Genomic DNA, 18192 nt, shown 5'->3' with positions numbered 1-18192 from the left:
ACAGATGAAGAAGTTTGTGCAAAACATCTGGATTCATACAGTCAAACAGCTGGACAGAATCATGTGTTTGTGTCCACCTACGTTTTTCCCTCTGTTGTAATATTGCAACATTTTGCAGATGTAAGCTTTGGCTCAGAACATGAATGAGAGGAATAAGTACGAGTTCTGGGAAAACAATAGAGAGAGAGAGCGCGAGAGAGAGAGAGAGAGAGAGATGATGGATGTCGTGGCCAGTGGGTTAGAGGAGGCTTTAAATACACATATCTAAATATCTGATGCAGATGAACTCTTAGCTCTGGGTCAAGTCAACCCAGCGCCATTCTAAGCAAATCTACGGTTAAACTGCGGCAGAATCATCGGTTCCTTTGCTTGGGCGTTGAAAGTAAAGACAAGTGAAGGAAAAGAAGGGAACATGAGAGTGAGCTGCTTTTAAGCCTGCAGAATCGATGCATGATCTCATTCTCAAGCTCCATGAAACTTAATATCATATAAATATCCAGGAATGTCTGCTAAGGAGTTATGCAGACTGTGTGTGTGTGTGTGTGTGTGCAGAGAGAGGCAGAGAGAGAGTGAGTCCAGGTTGTCTTGTGTCCTTGGTGACAGTGTGTTTTGTTCAGGCCTTAAACTTCCATCTACACAAATTGTTTTTACATCTCTGACTTTTTTATTATTATAATTATTGGTATTATTATTATAACACAAATGTTATATTTCATATGTGGAATTTCTTAAAGTGGTCAAAGGAGCAGTATTCCGCTGTTAAAGTTAGACCTTAAGTCAGACCAATGCTATATCAATGGTGGGAAGGTGTTCTGAATGAACACCTCCCTGAATTATTCATTTGGGTAAAATAGCTAACTACGGAACTGCGGAATAACCTTTTAAAGTCACACTTCAGTTCGATGTTTACTGTTAAAGATTTTAAAACAAGAGCATTACATCACGTGATGGCATCAACATAATGACCTAATCCATCTGTAAATGCAAAGGAACATCCGCCTGTCTGTCTCTCTGTCTGTCAACCGCGCAACTGTTGAACGGTTTGCTTGACAGGCTTCAAACTTGGCGGGGCAATAGTGTGTGCAGTGCCAAATTTGGGCGGTGTTTGGATAAGAAATGCAAGATATATTGGTAGAAATGCAACAGCCGTGTCGCCAAACAGACTGCTTCCACCCCGTCTTACAATGAACGCTGATTAAAGACTTTCCCACTGATAAAAATAAAGTGTTTAAAATGTTTGTTTTTTTAGTGGAATAGGGGTATAATTCTTACACACTGGATGTATAAGCTTTAAGCAAGCAGAGTGTACGCTGCTTCTCTCAGTATTTTAGGATCAAAACTACATATTAGCCACATGTGTATCAGGGTCCTGCTGCTGCTCACACCGACTCCCTGTCACTGTGACCCTGACGCAGCCGTTGTTGATGGTATTAATTACACCTATGTTTTTCTTCTATGATAAAAGTCGCAGTATCTGCTGTGAAAAAATGTTGGGTCATGGTGACCCACGCTTGTTTCCACTGGGCTCTTCGCGTTATTGCTCCATTGTGTTTGTTTGGAAGTAGGAGGAGAAGGAAAGGTGACAGACAACAGCCAAGAACAATGTTTTTTATTGCATCAACTGCAATAGACAGAAACCCGAGCTTGAAAAAAAATTCCACCTATTCTGAAAAGTCGGGAAAGTCGTTTTCTGTTCAGTGCAATACCAATAAAGTTATGAAAACCAGTCTGATGGCATGCACAGAGAGCTTTTCATTTATGCTTTATGACTTTGTTTGTTTGGATTAGGTCCAACAAGATAAGCTTGAACAAGCACTGTAAACTGGCTGTTAATATAAACTGTATATACATTTAAATGAGTGAACTAATCAAAAGTAGAAGAAATAATCACAGCCTTTGCAGTTTGCAAATTGTAATTTCGATTATAAACCTACTGCACGCAGAGGTGGAAAGTAATGAACTACATTTACTCTGTACTACAAACCTACTGTATTGAGTACGTTTTTGTACATTTTTAAAATGTGTAATTTTACTTTTATTTAAGTACGTTTTGATGAGGACAGGTGAATGATGAAGACAGGTGAACGATGAAGACAGGTGAATGAAGGATGAAGACAGGTGAACGATGAGAACAGGTGAATGATGAGGACAGGTCAATTGGTGCTAATTATCATTATCTCTATTAGCTTCTGATACAAATTCCATTACTTTCTACATTTACATTTTGTATCTTATATGTGTTTTGTTTGTAATATGCTGAACTTGTTTCTGTACATGTGACACCTACAGTCCGTCCTGTATAAGGGTTTTTGTGGAGTTCTTCTTCACTCGATGTCAGGGTCTAAGGACAGGAGGATGTAAAGCCCTACAAGGCAAATTGTCTTTGTGATGTTGGGCTATATAAATAAAATTGACTTGACTCTGCACAGAGCTTTTGTGTATGCAAAACTAACTTTTCCACTGCCGACAATTTCCACTATTGACCACAGTCAGCAGACAGCTGGCAGTGTGTCCTGCTTCCTCTGGTGGGACTGTGAAGGACAGAGGGGTCAGGACTGACACCGTGTTCTCCGTCTAGTCCTCTGTCACATTTCCATGGAAACTTTGAGCTGGCAGGTATGTATCCTGTTTCTATCTGACCTGGTTACTGCCTGGCACATGACCCCTGACATACACACAGATCCACACATTTATACACACCAAAACACACATGCTGCACCCCAGATGCAAGTGTTTACCTGTGTCATTAACTGATCCTGAGTGATTGTGTTGATCCAGCGAGTGTAACGCTCCGTAGATCCTTCTGGAAGACGCCGGACTCTGCAGCCAATGAGCTATCATCATGAAACACACACACATTCCTTTGTTAGCACAAAAACTGTTTATGACTGAATACAAATATTAGCAAACAAACTGTTTCTTATTTTTTTGTTAAGCTGCAAAGAAAAGGATCCCCTCTGCTTTTAGTGCTTAGTGTAGCGATGACATTTTAGAAACATTATCACCAAAAAACATTATCAACATACAAAATTTCAAAAATTGATAATGGCCACACAAGAGCACACACGGCATGCGCAGTTGCCTTAGAGTAAGAAGGTTGCTGTTTGCGCCCCAGTGTAGGTTTTCACCAGGTTCTCCGGTTTCCGCCCACATGTCCAAAAACATGCAGAGGTTAACTGAACACTATAAATTGCTTGTAGGTGTGAGTGTGTGAGAGAATGGTATTTCATCTGTATTATGTTGACCCTGCAATGGTGACCTGTCCAGCATTTGCCATCCATTATTATAAATCCATTATTATCACCATAAATATCCGACTTTTGATTAAAGTCGGATAAACTAGTTAAGGGAGGTTTAAATCTTCTTTATGAGCAAACAGTGATACAGTACATTTCACAAATCATTCATAGAAATAATGCATTGTATCAATATATAGTTACTGAATTCAACAAGTGTAGATATGGGCAACTGTACGTGCAGATATTAGCTTGAGTTTCGTGGAGTTTAGCTTCCTTATTTCTGAAGAATCTGAAGAAACATCTTCAACAAAATTCAAGCAAGTACAGTTGCAACATATACACCACTGAAGACTTACCAAATCAATTCATTTATTCATAACTAGTAGCACAAGTCGTAATTTTTTTTTATCCACAACCATAAATATTACAGCCCTAACAGAGGGGCAGGTTGTTTTTGCAGGGCAGCAAGCCTGCTGTCTCCATGCTGTCTCCCTCACTTCCCTCAGACACACAACCTTTAACCTTTGACCTGGCAGGCCTCAGAAAGCGTCAACACCGGATACTCATGCTGCTCTGCATGCCAACCTCATGGAAGCACACACACACACACACACCCAGCATGGACATTTTTTTATGTGAAGGGAGGGACTGATGAGAAAGCGAGAGAGAAGGAAAGAAGGAAAAAGGAAAGAAGGGAAGGAGGGAGGAAGGCCCAAGGAAGCTACTGAGCAAACACTGGAGGGAGAGCTTACAGAGATTGGTTGAAGGAGAGACATCTCATACTGCAGACGCACCCTTTGAGGCAACATGACGTCATCCTGGAGAACAAAAAAGATCCTATGAACAAAACAGCTTTATTCTTAGTATTTAAACAATGCACGTGACCTTTAGAAAAAAAGAACACCTACGCAGTTGAATTTTAGGTTGTACTTATTGTTCACCTAATTTTTTGAATAAAACCAAAATTGCAGTTTTACAGCTGTTGCTTGACTTAAATCACAAAAAGGAGGATGAGGAAAAAATGACCACATTTTATTAAACAACATAAACAGTGTAACTATACATAAAAAAGTGACAAAGAAAATAACAGGTGTAATATCATTGTGCTTACGCCATACAGCATTAAGTATAAACCATGGTGAAAAAAGATTACGATGAGACCAAAGAAAATGTTCCTACGTTGGCTCTATTCAGCTCTATGCAGTTCTCTTCTAAACTGTAGAAAAGAAAAACATCAAAACAACAAATTTGTAATGTTGGGATTCTGGTGTTTGGCAGATCACCCACACCCAAAAGCAGTCTGTCGAAAAAAAAAAACCAGAGCTGCAAATCGCATGAACATATTATGCACACAAACTCAAAACACATATAGTGTATATCAAACACTGTACTGGTGTCATTAATCACGTGTTCTGACAGGTGTGTCAAACAGTTACTGAGCCCCTGAGGTCTGTCTGTTTATATGTACAGCACATATATTTAGACAAACCACCCAGATCTAATTATTTCTGAGTGACTCCTGTATGTGTTATGAAAAACATTTGAAGAATGACATAAAACATGCTTTGTTTAGCCAACACACACACACACACACACTTACCGCATCCTGAAAGCACAAGTATTTCCCACAGCTCTGAGATATCGCCTTATTCTTTGCAAATCCCACTGAAAGACAAAGCAACAGACTTAAGTAATTGTGTGTGGACCTTTATCTCAATAGAAAATATGATGCTGTCTTCTAATAACAATAATAACAATTTCCGCCAGGTTATGCACTCAGAGGTGCAATGCTGCCCTCCACAGTACAAAGTTCTTTATCACAGTTCTTTTCATCTTCACATCTAATCTCATCCACCATCACAGCTCTCAAACACAGCTCTAAGTTCTCCTGCCAACTGCTTTCTCATCTCCTCAGTCATTTTTATCAGTTTCATGTTCTCCTTCTGTTTTTTTTTATCCTCATTCTTAGTTCTTACTCCTTCTGGATTCTTCCTCTCTCTCAAAGTTACCCTTCTTGCTTTTATCTTGTGATTTTCTTAATGTATTTCTATGCCCTTGTAAAGCGCTTTGCGTTGCCCTGTGTATGAATAGAGCAATACAAATAAACTTGCCTTCCCCCGCCCCCCAACACACACACACACACATACATATTTAGGCAAGCCAAGCCTTTGCACCACATTTTCAATTTCATGAATTCATTAATCACATTAAAAGTAAAATGAAAATAAAAAAAATTAAATACTTGTAATAGAAAAACACCTATTTGTATGTTCACATTTGAGGAAGTACGCTGATTGGTCTGACCTATGACCTTCTGATTAAATTGTGTGAATTTCTCTGTGAGATAAGTAAAGTGTCTATCTATCTATCTATCTAAATTATGTCAAAAAAAGCACATGTGGTAATTATTAAAACACAGTGGTGAAATATTATTTTGCTCTGTTTTAGTTTACTCAGTGTGAAGTATGCAGTCTGTTCCAAGGGTTCTGACACTGAGCCCATCACAGTAATTGCCTTGCTGCTCTCAACTCAGTTAGACTGTGCTTAACTTTAAGTGCAACTGTATGTTTATGCTTTCATTCTGTGAACCTGGGGTTTACACACAGGTCCACTGACCTCCTCTTGGTTGGGCAGAGTTGTGATGAGACATCAACAGTGAGATGCCCCTCGCCTCCAACTTCCCCCTCCAACCCTCCACTACTTTCCTGGAGTCATCCTAAGAGACAAACACAAGAGAAATACACACCGAGTCTGACACTCCAAGATCATTGATATTTATATTTGTGAAACTATGTTAACACGCACACACACACGTACGGTGCTTGCATCATCGAAGACAGACAGCTCCATGGATCCAGTGAAGTCTTGCTCTAATATGGCCTGCAGACATTCATCCAACCAGCAGGAGGCATTGTACACCGGCATGATAATACTCTGATCATGGAAACAAATGTGGAGAGACATGAAGACACATCAGGAACCTCTGTAGACTAAACTCAATTTACAAATCTCTGCGCCTTTACAACTTCGCACAAACCACACAATCAGACTTTGTGCATATTCATTGTTGTAATATTATTATATTACTGAGTTACATTCCAATATTGTATTCATTCATACCCTCATTCCTTATCTGCACATTCACATTTCATATTCACCATTGCTGATTTGGCTGTTTATCTGGTTGCATTTAAAAAATGTTAACCCTCATTCTCTGTATAGCTGTGATGTACGTCCTTTTCTTTTTACACTTTCTTGTAGAATTTCTGTTTTCTTTCTTGGTAAAATATATATTTCCTTCTTTGTATAGCTGTATCTAAAATGTTTAATATATTTATTTCATATTTTTGTTGAGTTGTGCCTGAAACCGTGCTGCTGTGGCACAAATATTACAGTTTTTGGATCAATAAGTTATATCTATCTCTGTCTATGACAAAGTGAAAAAACACACAGAACATTTTCGGAGTCATAACCAGTTGAACTGATGTCGATACACTGCACATCAGCCCTGCACCTAAGAACTCACTTTACAGACACCATAGGTCGGTGTTGTGCCAATGTATCCACCCCCAATCAATGTGGGCCCCATAAGGTTATATTTGGGGTGACAATATGGGTCCCACGTGTTGTTTTTTTCTAAGGGGGCTCGACCACTTTATGCTCATGCCCTTTTCAGCCTACTTGGGTACTAAGTGGGCATAAGCTTGAAGTGGACAAATAATGAAGGTCCCATATGGTCTAAGTAACATTGACCACATGCAGATGGGAAGCCATGGGACAGAGAGAAAAACATATTATTGTCACCTCGAATATAACCCAAACATTGACATGCTTGCTGGGCTGTGGTGTTTTTAACTCATCACTCTGTTGAGTTTTTATCAGCAAGGTTTAGTAACTTTTGGTATCACATGGCTGCTTTAGCAAATAAATTATTTTATTTAATGCTAACTTTATACATACAGTATGTCACACTGCACTGCGAATTTCGACAACAAATCAATCAAATATGTCCTCTCTTTAACCGGCCACTTAATTAGGTACACCCAGTCAGCTGCTTTTTAACGGGAATATCAATTCAGGCAGTCACATGGCAGCTACTCAATGCATTGAGGCAGGCAAACAGTGGTGAGCATCGGCATTTGAAAGAAAAGTGATGGCTGAGTGTTTGACAAACTGCCGATTTACAAGGATTTACGGAGACTGGTCCAAAAAAGAGGAAAATATCCAGTGAGCGGCAGTTCTCTGTGTGTGATAATGCCTTTGTGTCAGTGCCGTCCATCACCCACCACATCCACTGCTGCCTCCTCCTCCTCCTCCTCCTCCTGTCGCCGCTGCTCTCCTGTCGCCGTCAATGCTTCACTACCTGAGATGAAGCGGAGCCTCTTTGGTGGATTCATGTCCCGCAGTCGCTGCTCATGTGGACGGCCACAAAAAACACACACACACCGGTTCAGAAGTTACAATTTGAGACACTAAGCAATAATATAATAAACTAAAGTGCGTGGTCGTAAATAATTTACGGGGCAAAGCAACACTTTGGTTAAAAACGTGTCCAAAAGACGTGCACTCCGGTTTCACCACTTCCGCAAATAACGGATCTCACGCGCTGATTGGCTCTTGCAAAAAAACGTGACACACAGATTCTCCCCCTGCTCTTCTGTCGAGTTTTTATTCTTTATTTTAAACAGTTCGTTCTGTCTCCTGACTCTACAAACTGTACTTAAGAGCCTTACCCTTGCTCACTGGGCCTTTATTCAACAGTATGAATAAATACAAACAGCTGTAGCTGTCAACTCTTGGACCTCCGACTTTCACTTTTAGTCCGTCACTCTAAGACGTCCGTGCAATACATGAACAATGACAACAATTCCCATTGTTACAGAAAGGACCAATGCAAGCAATACATTGCCGTAGCTTACAATTAGGATTCGAGCACAAGGTGCGTAGATGATGGCAGATCGTATAACGTTGCGAACTTTTGCGACAAAAAAACAAACTTCTACAACTTCTATCTGAAAATAAACTTGCAAGGATTAATGATACTCTGGCCCTGAAGAAGTCTATATGAAAATATTCAATTTCGAAAACACTTCACAACACCTTCAAACTTGGTGAGGTCACTGTGGACAAGTTGAGGATCTAAATTTGCAGAAAGTTTTTAAAAATGTTGCATGGCGTACGAGATAGGTTTGTATAGTACATTTTGAAAACAGCGCCTCCTGGTGGAAGCAGAAAATACAAAAAAAAAAAAAACCTGTTACAACTTTGCGAATCCTGGTCCAATCTGAACCAAACTTGCTAGGCTTGATGATAGTCCGGCCCTGAAGCTAAAAAAAAATAAAAAAAATATTCAATTTCGAAAACTCTGCCCCCTGGTGATGGCAGACCGAAATACACTTACAGTTTTAGATGCTGCTCTAACAGGGATTGTTGTATCCACCTGAAACTTGATATGGGAGACCCCAGACCCGTCCTGAACATGTCCGTAAAAGATTACCTCCCCACAGGAAGTAGAAGCCTGAAACAGGAAGTAAAGTTTAAAGGTGGGCAAACTCGCGAGCCCTTGAGCTCCAACCCGTTCAGAACAGCTTGCAGTACTAGTTTTTAAATTTCTTAGTTCCATATGACACAAATCATTAAAACCAATTAATTTTGTGGACAAAACAATACATCTGAGAACATCATTTCCAGGTTTAAACAATCAAATCAAGCATCATCACACAATCAAAATGTTGGTCATCTCTTCTCCTGTCGAATTCATGATGCACTGGATGCTGAGACTTGAAGAATCGTCTCCTCGCCCCTCTCTCCATCTTCGGTCACCAGTGTTTGCAGCTTGCAACAAGCCACTGACTTCTTTGTCTACCGCTCGGTTGTTCCAAGTCAGATCTTTACTTTGGGAAACATCTTGTACATCTGTGCCTCACACTTTGGTGTTTTATTTAACTGTTGAATATTTTCCTGCACTAATGTGTGGCGCGTTATCTGGCTGTGATTCATCACATATCCTACCTGAGGCTCATATTGCTGCTGGTCTTAGGTACTGAAGCACTTTTCAAAACAACTCTACAAAGTGCTTTCCATAGTAGAAAAATAAAACCTTTAAGCGTAAAATGGTAAAGACAGAATTTAAAGATAAAATTAAAAGCCAGATGAAATAAAATAGTAAACATACATCTGTAGTTAAAGCAAAGTAGTCTAATGTTCAGTGGCATATTTTTATGCATTAGCGGCTAGAAGTAAGGAAGTTATGAGATGGGGGCAGGTAGCAGCATCACCATCCACTGTAGCATTCCCTGCTTTAGAGTCCAATTTATTGTATTCCCTTTAAAACCATGTACAAATCCATAAAGGGTTTGCGTTTTCTGGTTAAGATCAATCAAACACTTGAAGCAGTGTCAAAAGGTGCCAAGTCAACAGTAACAGATCAGTGCAATTTGTTTTAAAAGAATTCCACATCTTTAAGTTCAAAGCAGTAACTTATCAAAATAACACTCATCAGAGAATCACTGAAAAAATACAAGTCAACCATAAAGTTAAGAACAAAAGTTTTACTTGATATAAAGAAGGCAATAAATACAAGTTTTCAATGTCTTACATTACTGGCTGAAAGTAGCAGTGTCTGTACACCATCAACAAGTGATGTGATTTACACTACAAACCTGTCCATTCCAACCGTTTGTTTCGGAGGAAGATAAATGCATATCATGACAAGCCGAGTCACAAAATCAGATGGATCCTTGTCTGATTTTGGAAACTGCACAGCCATGGTATGCCACTCAGTCAGGATCCGTGGTCAGATTTCCTCACACACAGAGAAGAAGGGGAAGGACGAAATGCCTTACCATGTTACGAGTCGACTCAATTTACCTTGTTCTCTGTTGTGTGAAGAAGACCCAGCTCATAAACTCTTGACTGATTTAAAAATTGAGCAATTAAATAACTCAAACATCGATGCTGTTGGGTCCTGCAGCGGGCTTGCGATCTTTTACAGACTGAAACAGGCTGAAAGTAGCAGTGTCTGTATTTTAGTGTGGTAATGCATCACATGTACAGTGTTTTGTCGTGTGTGGTTGTGGGTCAGTGGGACAGGGGGGGGTTAAAGTCCATTTTAAAATAATTTAAAAAATCTCGGTGACCATGTCCTGTTGGGCAGAGTGACGTAGCAGCCATTGAGGCATGTGTACAGTTTGGCAAGGTCCAGCATCTAACAAAAAAATAAAATAAATAAGAGTCAGCACACTTTAGTATAGTAAATATGGATTAAACATATTGAGTACCATCTGAAAGAATGTACCTGAAGACATCCCGTGGAAAAGAGGTGGAAAAGGTTGGTTCATCTTGGGCAAAGTCCTCGTCGTAGAAGGGTTGGTTCATCTTGGGCAAAGTCCTCGTCGTAGAAAGGTCGGTTCATCTTGGGCAAAGTCCTCGTCGTAGAAGGGTCGGTTCATCTTGGGCTAGGTCATCACCGCAGCCATCCAGGACGGGACTTCTCCACGTCGTGGTGTCCAACATGGAGTCCTCTGATCCAGGAATGTGCTGCAGCCTTCATCTCTTCAAAACAAGGAAGAATTTGATAAGTCACAAGAAAAAAAAAAAAAGAAGTAAACAAATGACAAATCTTCAGGTGGCTCACCTGGTCAAGTGTGACAGGTCCTTACATCCAGTCAGAGCTCACCGATGGATGCCCTCCCTAACCTATATCTGCCTTTCCTGTCCTACACTGACAGTTACAAGCAATCTTTGCCAGCCATTTGGGATGATGCTAACGCCAATGTCTTGGTTGGCTGCATGACAAACTGTAAATCTCCCAGTTGCCCAGACAAACGTTCCTTCTGATTCTTTAGCCTTGCCACAAAAAGTTCCTCTGCTGAAACCCTCATTTTGCTAAGCATGAAATCAAATCCACTTTCCTGTCCTCAGATCTCATTTCCTCTCCCTGTAGCCTTTCAACAGCCATTGCTGTTGTAACATCTGCAAGAGGCAGCAGTTTCACAATTCAGAGCTTCTCGTGTGTTTAGCAAGACGTGGCACCAGAGTATTGACAAAGCAGACACCTGAAAATGCTTGACCTCAATTTAAACAAATGCTTCACCATCTACAAGTGATGTGATGTGATTTACACTACAAACCTGACCACTCCAATCCTTTGTTTCAGAGGAAGATACATGCATATCATGACAAGCCGAGTCACAAAATCAGATGGATCCTTGTCTGATTTTGGAAACTGCACAGCCATGGTATGCCACTCAGTCAGGATCCGTGGCCAGATTTCCTCACACACAGAGAAGAAGGGGAAAGACGAAATGCCTTACCATGTTACGAGTCGACTCAATTTACCTTGTTCTCTGTTGTGTGAAGAAGACCCAGCTCATAAAATCTTGACTGATTTAAAAATTGAGCAATTAAATAACTCAAACATCGATGCTGATGGGTCATGCAGAGAGCTCGCGATCTTTTGCATGTTTTCCCAAACATTTAGAGGTCAGGTTACTGACCCCAAAAATGTCAAATTCAATGATTTTCTGTCCTAAACTGATGAACCATTTGGGTAAATTAGATCAAGCATTTCAAAGGTGTTTACATTGTTAATAGTCTAATGACACTTCTTACCCAACACATGAAGACGCAGTGAATCAGGATACGGCTACCTTTAGCAGATGCAACAGCAGCAGTGGGTGGTGGAAGGCTGCAGGGAGAGAAAAATTTGATATGGAGACAAGTTGGAGGAATCATTTAATGCATAGCTCAACAAGCGTTAAAGCAGAGAGAAACTTTAGGGCAAGTCTACAAAAATCAGGAGGAACTTCGCCAACACACAGAGATGGCAGTTTCTCATGCAACCAACCAAGACATTGGGATTAAGCGTCTTCCTAATGACTCTACAAGCTGCCTAAATTGGGAAATTTGAAAGAAAGTCATGGGTAATAGCGGACTAAAGACACTTGTTCGCTGAAATAGCGAGTGTATGGTGAGGTGTTAACCCTATGCTCTATCAAAAATCCCGCTTTGGGCAAGCCATTAGGTCCTATCAATCCAACCAGCTGCCAGCTTCGCAAATAAGAGGCAAAAGACATGTAAACAGTTACACGTTTACATGATCACTGTTAACCACAAAGCTCCAGACACCAAGTCAATCCAAGAAACAAATCAAATAACGAAAAATAAATTAAAAAGCTCCAGCTGCTCACTCCTTCTACAAGAGGGTACTTGCACAACAGTCTTTAACATGAAGCCAACTTCTGTCTGATTTCTGTCTGAATTCAGCCAACAGAATAAAGGTTTTATTTCATGTCATCGTATCGAAAGATAAAAAGTTTGAACTTTCACTTAAATAATCCGAGTTGTCTCTCTGCCAGGTTTGTGTCCTCCTAAAGAAAATTAACGCGCTCTAATCCTGCAACCTACAATCTAATTTTTGAAAGAAACTATGCAGGATAGCCCTGCATCCCTAAGGCGAGTAACACATAGTTTTGCAGGCGGAAGATAAAAATCCCCTGCTGGGAGGCCTCCCAACATGACGCACAAAAAGACTATGAACACAAAAAGGTTCAACTCCTTTAGAGGGAAATAAACTTGGCAGCGTGAGACAAGTCAGCATTAATATTGAATTTGATTTCAGTTAGCGACTACAAAGGCTGATGGCAGTGCGTAAAGTTTAAGACTTAAGTGGATATCAAGTGTGCCAACAAATGCCAGATTTAAGGTATATTCATAACATTATCCATGGGCTGAATAACACCTACAATCTAATGTGACTACACTTGCATATAAATCAAAAGTTTAGCTTCATAATCAAATCAGGAACCAGTTATCTTATCAAAGCAATTACCAGTTGAGAAAAGATTCTAATTTGATGCATTTACTACATGATTCATCAGCTTCCACATTTGTCAACAGTCCAAGTTGCAACTATGATAACTGAGACTCAAGACCAAAATTAAATATTTAAATTACAGCCATTTCAAAATAAGGTACCAGAATTTCCTGCAGAAATCAGACGGCTCAAGACTAATCAACTCTAAAATCATCCATTTAAGTTGAGACTAAAAAAGAAATCTAAGCCTAAATCTGACACAGGACAGACAGACGGATACAAAACACACAGGACACACAGACAGATACCAGACACACAGACAGACCAGAGAGAGAGACAGACAGACCAGCGAGAGAGAGAGAGAGACAGACAGAACAGTTAGAGAGAGACAGTGACACATGCCATGACGGCAGTCTTGGCATGCGTCAGTGTGTAAATAAAGGCCTTTGCACTCAGTAACGCAAAACAGAAAAATAGATTATTGTAATGCCATTGTGTCAGGCATTGTAAATGTTTAGATGCAAATTAACTTAACTTGAGTGGACACGATTTACCCACAAAGATCATGTGGCAAAGGCCTTTAATACTTACCTGAAAAGGTAAAAATGTTACCTGTTTTTTAAAGAATTTGAATTAGCTTGTTGTCTAATTGTGTGCATCTTGCCAGTCTTGCAGCATAAATTTTGTTCACCTTTCTGGTGGAGTAAAGTCAATTGGAGTGTTAGTCTAAAGGTCAGATTAACGTCAGTCCAAGTCAGTCGTCCACACACTCAGTCGTCCGTCCGTACACCCACCCACCCACCCACCCACACACTGTCGTCCACCCACGCGGTCTTCCACATACACACACTCAGTCGTCCACACACACACACACTCAAACCCACAGTCGTCCACACACACACACACACACACACACACACACACACACACACACACACTCAAACACACTCAAACACACAGTCGTCCACACACACACTCAAACACTCAGTCGTACACACACACACACTCTCAAACCCACAGTCGTCCGTCCACACACACACACACACACACACAGTCGTCCACACACACGCACACGGAAAAACAGATCAGAAATGATAGACTGGCATAAACACCAAGACCAAGTACAGTCATGACACAGTGGCCATGAAGAGTCAAGATTCAGGTGAGAGCAGGTATAGTAATGGCACAGCGGCCAAGCAAGAAAGAAAAACTGAACTTAACATTTGAAATTTTACCTTAACTAAAACGCAATCTAATTAAGATGGACATGCCGGGATGTCGGTGCTCCTCTTGACTGATGCTAGAAGAAAAGTACAGGTTAGTTCACTTACTGTGCATGGACGCGGAAGGCACCCATGTTTGTCTATATAAAATGACTATACGCGCAAGGCCAGACGTACAATGACACAAGTAGGCTATGAAGGCGCGGGCACAGTTAGCGATCATGGCCTACTTGCATTAAGGGACGTATGGCAATACAAAGGCAATGGCAGGGCTGCCATTCAAAGCCAGGTACTGTGTTTGTAGATCACCAGGATCCATTTTAACGTGCTAGGGCTAACGGTAGATTAATGGCCACGATGGAAATGAGAGAGAAAAAAAAAGCGCTATTTGACAGATGGAAAGTAGGAGAATGAGAACGTGGCCATGTTGGAGAATGCAGATAGATGTAGGCACAGCGGCCAAGAAAGAGTGGGGACACGGCGGCCACCCAGAATTAAACCATGACACCTACTATTTGAAGATCTTCATGAAAATCAATCTGGGGGAAAAAACAAAAAACAAAAAAATGTTAGAGTCCAGTCTCCAGCCTTGACAATGTTCAAATTCATATTGTTACAGGTGTAAAATATCTAGTTAAGGTTTTCTAGAATGTGTTTGTATGAGGTACAGACATGGTTCACCCAGCCTGAGATATAAAGACTCACTTTCAGTGAAAACATTGCTGTCAGCACAAATTCTATTCTAACAGTGAAACAAATACATTAACATAATCACAAATGATGTAGAATAAAGTTGATTAAGATTTTAGGAATGCCTTTTAAGTTCAAGTATAGATATGTCAGTACCTCATACAGCCACACTCTTTAAAAACACAAAAAACTTATATTATACATGTGTGATTAAATTAATATGATATATTGCCATCGGTTAAATACATTATGAAAATTAGCAATAACATGTTCAATGATGTAGTAAATTATCTCTAAAGGTGTCACTCACCTATTGTTTGACAGCCTTAGGCTTTTGTATATGGCGTGTCCGACCAGGTCTCCGTGAGCAGGAAGCAGGTTGTTCCTTTAAAAAAAAAAAAAAAAAGAATTATAAAAGACATGTATAACCCTGAATCTGTTTTTACATAAAAAAAAACAGTGAAAAACTCAATAGTAATGAACCATGAGTGGAACAGTTAGTTAACATACACACAAAAAAAAATTAACTAGGGAATATGTTAGTTTAGCAAACATGAAATGTGTTTGAATTAAATTAATTAATCATTTGTGTTCTTTAAATGGTTTGCTCTTGTTTGTTTAACATGATTTACAAAGACAAATTTACAAATTAGATTTATTCATTTCAGTCCAATGAGAATGAACTTAATGAAATCAACGCATCCAAAGCGGTCAGCTTTTGCGCAAGCTCCATGGTCCGCGGTCTTTCTGAGCGTTACTGAGGAATCATGCGTCGTCTTGGAAGAAGTGGTTGGCGTCCTTGATTTTAAGTGAAAGTACCTCATTAATATATTCATGAACTGTTTGAACAAATTCATGCGCAGCTCAGCGCTTGAGTTTGTATCAGGACAGGTTTACCGATGTTGCATAATTGAGCACCGAGTGGTTACGTTGTCTATAGCAATATCCCTGGTCGTTTCTTTTTATTTTATTTTATTTTTTTTCCCCCCAGAGAAGCTCATGCTATAGCGTAAGACGTAAGGGCGCTCCCGAGGGCTTGGACGGCCTTTTCATGTCGTTAATAACAAAAGCTTCACCTGTCTGTGACCTGACCTCTGATCCCTGCTCTGACCCTGAGGTCACCCGTCATGTGATTCAGCGGCACCACATTTTAGGAACATTATTGTTTATTCATTTGTTAATATTTATTATTTTCAAGAGAGATTGTTTTAAAAATTTAAAACAATGAAAATTTGTTTTCATTGAAAAAAAAAAAAAAATTTTTTTTTTTTTTTTCGCGACCGCCTATATCGCCTATGCCAAGAGCCGGCCCTGGGTGTTTCCCAAAACCCCAAATTATTTTGGACCCAGTGGCAACAAAATGTTAAACGAATATTGGTGAATAAAGGAAATACCAAAAATATGTTGGGTGTACCAAATTAATTTGTGTGGAACCTGTTGACAAACTAGAATTAGATCACATTAATTAGTAAAATAAATTAGATGAAAACCTATTTTAATAAATTGAACTTACAATTATTATTTTACTTCTACTAATAAGATACATGTTTAAAGGACAAATGTAAAATATGTTGCCTGTAAATATATTATTTATGTCCATGTAACATAACTGAATTAGATTGGATAAGCTTAAATATCTCTCCTTGATCATAAGTTTTTCTAGTTGGGTCAATTCACATTGTGTTAATGTAATACAAGTTCATAAAGTTAGATGACCTTAACATTTTTTTGAACTAAGATAATAGACTTTCGTGGAACCGGTTGACAAAATCATTTTAATTAAAGTCAATGTTTCATTTTGTTGAGTGTTATAGCACAGCAGCCATTTTAACTTGTTTTTAGTCTTGTTTTGTCTATTTTGATAATGGATTGGTTTAAGTGTTTGAGTTTCAGATTTTTTTTATTTTGTTAAATGTGAATATTTCCTCATTTCTTTGCTCTATTAAAGCAATCATTAAAAACAAATAATTTAAGAATATAACTGAATTTAGAAACAGTGAACAACGTTTAACATTTTATGGACCAAACATGAAAATAAATCACAGGTTAATGAGAAAAGAAATGAGTCGCAGCCCCATTTAAACCAGTGATTTAACTGCTGTAACAAAGCTTCTCACCATTCTGGACGGGCCACCAATCTGGACCAGGTCGAACACGCCACCCTGGAGCGCCTTGCTGCGTTTTTATACAGGAGCTGATGCTCCCGACCACCTTTTCGGCTTCTGATGTCACGCCGCGGTAGTTTTCTTTTTTTCCTCTTCTTTTTTTAAATTTCCCTCCTTCTTTTTTGAGGTTTTAGGGCGGTTGCTGCATTACCGCCACAAGTTCCCTCCTCCCGGTCCCGGAACAGTTTCAGTAGTTAAGCAGCGACACTTTTTCCCCGTCTTTTTTTTTCGTTCCACGGCTCGTGCAGCTTCTCTTCAAAGTAACATCACGGAAGTGTTGGCTGGAGGGAGATTATATAACAAGAGGAGGAGGAGGAAGCAATCAGCGCTCATCAGCTGATTGAAAACCACCTGCGTGGAGACGAGCAGGTGTGCTGTGTGGCGGTTGGCAAACAACGATTGGGTGCATTACCGCCACCATCTGGTATGGAGTGTGGATCGAAATGTTCATCTAATTGAACGATTACTTAAAAGTAAATAAATAAATATTATATATATACTGTATATATATACTTATACTAAAATTGTGTGCATATTTTGTGTACTTGAAGCCACACTAATCATCATACTTCAAGTGTGTTCATGATTAGTTAACTTGAAGCATGCTATTTTGGAACAACTCATTTTGTAATAAATGTATTTTAATTGTAATTCAATTGTAGAAAAGCTCAACTTGAAGTGTATTTAGTGTACTTTTACGTGCTAAAGTGGAACAACTTAAAGTATATTTTGTATACTTTAAGCATATGGCTTTATATGTACTATGCTTAATTAGTAAAATGAAAGTGTACTTTGTTTGTATTATAAGTAAATTCAAAATAATTTGTTAGTGTCTTAAAAATATATATGCTTTATATTTTTAATATATTCTTACTGTGCTAATAATATGCTTAATTATACTTTTGGCTCATTCCAATTACTAAAAAAGCATACTTTGCAGGTAATAGTCAATATACTTTATCATTACTTTGCTATATTACTTTCTACCTTGCACAAATGTATTACCAGTATACTAAAGGCTGAAAGACTTGTGGGACTACTTCCAGGGGAAAAAATAT

The 18192-nt window shown here is 39.3% G+C and overlaps 1 protein-coding gene and 2 long non-coding RNA genes across 4 annotated transcripts in view; all 3 read right to left on the bottom strand.

Annotated features, from left to right (window-relative positions):
- b3gntl1 (UDP-GlcNAc:betaGal beta-1,3-N-acetylglucosaminyltransferase-like 1) overlaps positions 1 to 8024 on the bottom strand; it is a 76413-nt gene extending 68389 nt beyond the window's left edge. The window contains exons 1-7 of one of the 2 annotated variants that reach the window (XM_058641458.1): positions 7973 to 8024; positions 7603 to 7648; positions 6057 to 6173; positions 5856 to 5955; positions 4840 to 4904; positions 3992 to 4057; positions 2739 to 2834 (exon numbers count right to left, since the gene is read on the bottom strand). In XM_058641458.1, coding sequence (XP_058497441.1) covers positions 2739 to 2834; positions 3992 to 4057; positions 4840 to 4904; positions 5856 to 5955; positions 6057 to 6164 — 435 coding nt within the window. In that variant the 5' untranslated portion in view covers positions 6165 to 6173; positions 7603 to 7648; positions 7973 to 8024. Of the gene's footprint in view, positions 1 to 2738; positions 2835 to 3991; positions 4058 to 4839; positions 4905 to 5855; positions 5956 to 6056; positions 6174 to 7525; positions 7552 to 7602; positions 7649 to 7972 lie in introns of those variants that run through there. The other variant, XM_058641457.1, reaches the window with a different exon arrangement.
- A 1826-nt stretch (positions 8025 to 9850) lies between these two features.
- Positions 9851 to 13750, bottom strand: LOC131467262 (uncharacterized). Its single transcript, XR_009241485.1, has 3 exons — positions 10876 to 13750; positions 10537 to 10793; positions 9851 to 10446 (listed from the first exon to the last, which is right to left on the bottom strand). It is a non-coding gene; the product is annotated as an uncharacterized LOC131467262 (long non-coding RNA).
- Positions 13751 to 14121: 371 nt separating this feature from the next.
- Positions 14122 to 17426, bottom strand: LOC131467397 (uncharacterized). Its single transcript, XR_009241494.1, has 3 exons — positions 17087 to 17426; positions 15280 to 15354; positions 14122 to 14818 (listed from the first exon to the last, which is right to left on the bottom strand). It is a non-coding gene; the product is annotated as an uncharacterized LOC131467397 (long non-coding RNA).
- Positions 17427 to 18192: the final 766 nt, after the last annotated feature.

The sequence above is a fragment of the Solea solea genome, chromosome 10 (assembly GCF_958295425.1).
Source record: "Solea solea chromosome 10, fSolSol10.1, whole genome shotgun sequence".
Taxonomy (NCBI): domain Eukaryota; kingdom Metazoa; phylum Chordata; class Actinopteri; order Pleuronectiformes; family Soleidae; genus Solea; species Solea solea.
The sequence above is the reverse complement of the archived record's forward strand: the minus strand, read 5'-3'. Positions and strand labels throughout refer to the sequence as shown.